Here is a 6000-nt window from a genome sequence, read left to right as displayed (position 1 = left end):
CACCAGAGCCTGATTCAGCTGAAGGAGCTGGACAGTTATTTACATCATTTATGCAGTTTGGACCCCTTGAGGTTCTTATTTGTTGCTTATTGTTTCTTATTTTGAGAAAGAGAATATATTTTTCATTTTATATCTCGTGAAATGTTATCTCAGTTGTGAGTTTTTGAGTTTATAATAATTGTATAATAAAAAGTTGTTTTATGAGTGACCTTACTGTCTTCAGCATTTTTTTTTTTTTTTCACAAAATTATCTTTGAAAATTAGGGGTCGTGTTATAATCAGAGTCGTCTTATATTCGGGCCAATACGGTACTCATGAAGTTGAATAGAACTTGAATTTGATGGTTCTGAAGTTATTTACATCCTTTATGCAGTTGTTGAACCTTTGAGGTTCTTATTTGTTGCTTCTTCACTGAATCACAGCCTCAGATTTTGAGAAAGAGAATTTATTTTTTTTATTTAATACTGCAGTAATATTTCATGATCACATGAAATGTTCTCTCTGTTGTGAGTTTTCCTAGAAGAAATGTACAATAAAAAGGTGTTTTATCAGTAACCTTATTGTCTTCAACATATTTTTATTTTCACAAATGAGTAGAGTGGCTCTGTAGCTGTACCCCAGACCGCAACACAATAAGACAGATGTGGCAAAAAAAAGTGCGCAATATAAGGTTTGCAGTGACTTAAAGCTAGGGTTGGCGATCTTGGAAAACTAGCATGTAGCACGAATGTAGCATCTCCCCAAGGCTCCGCCCAGCTCTCACCCCATTGGAGGAGCTCCCGTTGGGAGCGAACGCACTGGACGTGGAAGCACCACGCGCACGGAGTTTGTGATCGCCTCCAATGTTATGAACCTTTCTGACTGCCGCACACAACGCGCATAGCAGCGCAGCGCGCCGCTCCGCTTCCTTCTGTTTTTCACGTGAGCCGCGAGCGGCGAGAGCGCCTTGGCAACGCGCTCTGAACCAGGGCCAGCGCACGCCACTGAAATGTACGCGCAGGGGGCTGGTAGAACGGCGAAGGGATTTGATTGGTTTCTTAAGAGCGGTCCGCGCCTTACGATTGGTTGGAGTTTTTACTGTCCTTTGGCCGCTACAGTGGTCAGATTTTTTCCGCACCTTTTTCCGTCCTCATAATGTATTGACTTCTCCCAGGGGGCAGGGAGCATTTCACCCAGGATGACAAGAAGTGCTTTTGGACAACATCGTCTACCCTAACTTTAATGTCCAGAATATATTTAGTTTTCCGTAGTATTGATGTGCATTTTGACAGTTTTGCTCGTATGTAGCTCACATGAGGTTTCCAGCAGATTTTGTTGTCCAAAATCACGGCAAGAAATTTAATTTCACTTACTCTCTGTATTTTGTTATCATCTATTATGAGTTCTACATTACAATCCATTCTGTCTCCCAAACAGCATGATCTTTGTTTTTCTTAGATTTAATGATCATTTATTTTTATCAAACCATAATTTTGATTTATTCATTTCTGTTGTGATGGTCTCCAAAGTTATCATGAAGTTATCCTGACATTATTCTGATGTAATCTTGACACTATCCTGACATTATCCTGATGTTATCCTGACGTTATCCTGACATAATCTTGACATTATCCTGACGCTATCCTGACATTATCCTGACGTAATCTTGACATTATCTTGACTTTATCCTGACATTATCCTGACGCTATCCTTGATGTTATCCTGACATGATCCTGACATTATCCTGGAGTTATCCTGACATTATCCTGACATTATCCTGACGTAATCTTGACATTATCCTGACATTATCCTGACGTTATCCTGACATTATCCTGACATTATCCTCATGTAATCTTGACATTATCCTGACATTATCCTGACTTTATCCTGACTTTATCCTGACATTATCCTGACGCTATCCTGACATTATCCTGACGTAATCTTGACATTATCCTGACTTTATCCTGACATTATCCTGACGCTATCCTTGATGTTATCCTGATGCTATCCTGACATTATACTAGAGTTATCCTGACGTTTTCCTGACGCTATCCTGATGTTATCCTGACATTATCCTGACGTTATCCTGACATTATCCTGACATAATCTTGACATTATCCTGACATTATCCTGACGTTATCCTGACATTATCCTCACGTAATCTTGACATTATCCTGACATTATCCTGACTTTATCCTGACATTATCCTGACGTTATCCTTGATATTATCCTGACATTATCCTCACGTAATCTTGACATTATCCTGACATTATCCTGACTTTATCCTGACATTATCCTGACGCTATCCTTGATATTATCCTGAAGCTATCCTGAAATTATACTAGAGTTATCCTGACGTTTTCCTGACGCTATCCTGATGTTATCCTGACATTATCCTGACATAATCTTGACATTATCCTGATGCTATCCTGACATTATCCTGACGCTATCCTGATGTTATCCTGACGCTATCCTGACATTATCCTGACGTAATCTTGACATTATCTTGACTTTATCCTGACATTATCCTGACGCTATCCTTGATGTTATCCTGACATGATCCTGACATTATCCTGGAGTTATCCTGACTTTATCCTGACATTATCCTGACTTTATCCTGACATTATCCTGACATTATCCTGGAGTTATCCTGACGTTATCCTGACGTTATCCTGACGTTGTGCTCTTCCTTGCTGCTGTCTGAGCTCCGTTGAACAGACTCTGGTTCCGTTGTGTCTCTCCAGGATCTCTCCACTGTCAGCCCCGTCACTCTGTTTGTGGATCCTCATGGATTCTACCTCTACTGGTCAGACCAGAACAAGGTGAGCGCTCACACACAGGAAGGCTCTGCCTTCACTAATTTCAAAATAAAGTCCTGAGAAAACCTTGGCGTCGAGTCAGATTCTCTCAGTTCCAGATAATGTATGAAAGGATGATATTTTAATCAAGGCACTCTCAGATGTCACGTCAGAGTTTAATGCTATGCTCTACTTTTTAAAGACAGAAATATTGTGATCCTTCAGAATTGATCCATCAGAATTTTGTCACAGTGAGCAAATATGCAGTGAACTGTTAGTAGAGAAGGATGACACATCCAGCTCCAGAAGAAAGAAGGGAGGAGGAGGAAAGGGGGGAAGGAGGGAGGAGGAGGAAGAGGTGCATTACTGGAATCTGATGATAACTGGGAATTTTCTGCAATTATGGATTTCTGTCTATCTATCTATCTATCTATCTATCTATCTATTTATTTGTAGTAAATGTAAATAACAGTTCACAGTGAACGCTGCATTAATAACTTTTAGAAGAAATTGCAAAAGGCAGGCAGAGGAGACAGCATGTGATCATTAATTACACACACACACACACACACACACACACACACACACACACACACACACACACACACACACACACAATCTCTCTCCAGCTTAAATCCTCCACAGGAAACAGGAGGAAGCTTACCACCCTGATAACAGCTGACGCTCTGTGTGTGTGTGTGTGTGTGTGTGGTTGTGTGTGTGTGTGTGTGTGTCCATCAGGACACGGAGCTGTTGGACTTGACCCTGGTGAAGGATGTCAGGACGGGCCGAAGCACCAAAACACCGAAGGTTTGACTCTCTGCCGGTTCTCCTCCTGGTTCTCCGTCTTTTCTCTGATTGGTTCTGGGTTCTTCTCTGTGTGAAGCGTTCTTGGTGTGAGTGTTTCCTCACTGGTTTTAATTTGAGACTTTCTGCTTCACAAGCGTCTGATTTGGGTTCTTCATGGTTCTGTCACTCAGTGAGGGAACAGATGAAGCTTACAACTTCTCTACTGGTCAAAACCAGATTTCAAATTAAAGGAACTCTCATCTGTGTTGCTTCAACTTTTTGAAAACACTCCAACTTCATCTCTGTGTAAACGAGAAGAAATGCAACATTTCTCAAATGCTGCTGCAGGTCCTGGCCCAGGTCCTGGTCCTGCTCCAGGTCCTGGTCCTGGCCCAGGTCCTGGTCCTGGCCCAGGTCCTGGTCCTGGCCCAGGTCCTGGTCCTGCTCCAGGTCCTGGTCCTGGTCCTGGTCCAGGTCCTGGTCCTGGTCCAGGTCCTCATCCAAGTCCAGATTTCTCTCCTCCTCGCCCGTTTCCTCGTCCTCACCGCCGTTTGCCGTGACCCTCCTGCGCTCCGTGCCGTTGCAGGAGGCCAAGCTGCGGGAGCTGCTGGATGTGGGGAATCTGGTCGGTCGACTGGAGAACCGGATGGTTACCGTGGTTACGGCTTCAGACCTCGTCAACGTCAACCAGCTTAACTTCATCGCTTCACAGGAGGAGGAGGCCAAGGTGAGCCGACGACGGTGCTGGGGGTAGGGTGGGGGTCATCACCATCATCATCATCATCATCATCATCATCACCATGATGAAGATGCTAGCCGTGCTGGCGGTGTGTGTTCCTGCAGGCCTGGTGTGAGGAGCTGTTTTCTCTGTCTTCCAACCTGCTGAGCAACAATCTGAACAGAGACCACAGCCTGCTGAAAGCGTGAGTCCACACACACACACACACACACACACACACACACACACACACACACACCGTCCAGCTTCCCCCTGGGACAGAGCTACTGAGTCATCTTTTAGAATATTTCATGATGGGAGATGCTCTATAATCTGGGTGTCATTGGGAGGAAGATGCTCTATCTGGATGTTACAGGAGGAAGATGGGTTGTGGGTCATGCTCGGTTCCTTCTGTTTCAGGTATGTCAGATTAACTCTTCAACCCAACGCTGAGGGCAGGATCCCGGTGAAGAAGTGAGTTCCTGCCTCCGTCTCCGTTGAGTCTTTGAGCCGCCGGCGGTTTGCAGGCACATGTCGGAGCTGACGGCTGGGAATGTGAGGAAGTCTGCAGAGACAGGCACAAACTTCAACCTTGCTCTTTCACGTCCCTGGATTCCCAAAATAAACTTCGTTCCATGAGCACTTGGGGAAGCGAAAACAGGGACAGGATCCATGAAGGCGCTTAATTCAGCACTGACCTGCTAATCAAACGGCGGCGCAGCGTGAGATGGTGAACGCAGCTACCGAGGCGAGCTGCATTCTAGAAGCACGGCCAGAGGCTGAATCAGGACACTTCCTGTCCTCCCTGCTGAGGGACGAGCAGAGCCAGGACGGCCGGGCCTGGTTCGCCCCATCCGGCACCGAACTGCACACCTGTGCAGAAGACTGTGGTTTCAGTTTCAGTTTGAATTTGTTTTGTGGAGGATTTACTAGGAATTCTGTAAAACAGATACAAACAAGACAGCTTAAATGATTTCTGTACTTTAGAGGGGTCAAAGACGTCGAAGTTCAGAGGTCACATTCTTTGATCTCTGTTGTGGTGCAGAGTGAAGAAACTGTGGATGTTTTCACAAAACCAAACAACTATGGTGGAAAACTGTGATGATCTCAACATGAAGCCAGTTTTACTGAAACCTTCTGCTGTGAAATCAGTGAAACGTCCTGAAACTCCTCCTGCAGCTGTTGCATTCTGGGTGTTTTTCCATGTTCCCCCTGGTAGCATCGCTTTGAAGCTAGTTTAATACCAGGTAGCTAGCTTGAAAGCAGGTGGCTAGCTTCATAGCTGGCTTGATAGCAGGTGGCTAGCTCGATAGCAGATGGCTAGCTTGATAGCAGGTAGCTAGCTTGATAGCGGGTAGCTAGCTTGATAGCGGGTAGCTAGCTTTCATGGCAGCATCACGGTATCTCAGATGAGATCTCAGAGTTGCAAAAATCTGTTTAATTCAAAAAATAAACAGTCTTTTGTTTGGAATTTTGATAATCTGCTTGCAGGTTTGTCCCAATTGGAGTCTCTTGTGGGTCAGTTTTGGCCCACGGGCCTCATGTTTACCACCACTGGTTTACAGTCTGTTGAGACGAAGCACAGTCAGCTGAAAGGATGTGTCTGATGAAGTGGTGAAGAAAGTCGGCAGACGTATCGGAGCGTTACAGCTAAATAAAGACGAACACAACACAGAAGGCCTGGTGGTGAATCTGCAGGTAGAAGCCGTGGGGGGG

The 6000-nt window shown here is 44.9% G+C and overlaps 1 protein-coding gene across 1 annotated transcript in view; it reads left to right on the top strand.

The window, feature by feature from the left end:
- LOC115399045 (1-phosphatidylinositol 4,5-bisphosphate phosphodiesterase beta-1-like) overlaps positions 1–6000 on the top strand; it is a 35195-nt gene that overhangs the window by 3642 nt on the left and 25553 nt on the right. The window contains exons 2-6 of the mRNA XM_030106183.1: positions 2724–2801; positions 3519–3587; positions 4153–4293; positions 4410–4489; positions 4705–4758. Of these exons, the coding sequence (XP_029962043.1) occupies positions 2724–2801; positions 3519–3587; positions 4153–4293; positions 4410–4489; positions 4705–4758 (422 nt within the window). The remainder of the gene's footprint in view (positions 1–2723; positions 2802–3518; positions 3588–4152; positions 4294–4409; positions 4490–4704; positions 4759–6000) is intronic.

Source organism: Salarias fasciatus, chromosome 13 (assembly GCF_902148845.1).
Source record: "Salarias fasciatus chromosome 13, fSalaFa1.1, whole genome shotgun sequence".
NCBI classification, from domain to species: Eukaryota; Metazoa; Chordata; class Actinopteri; order Blenniiformes; family Blenniidae; genus Salarias; species Salarias fasciatus.
This window is presented reverse-complemented; position numbering and strand designations above follow the sequence as displayed.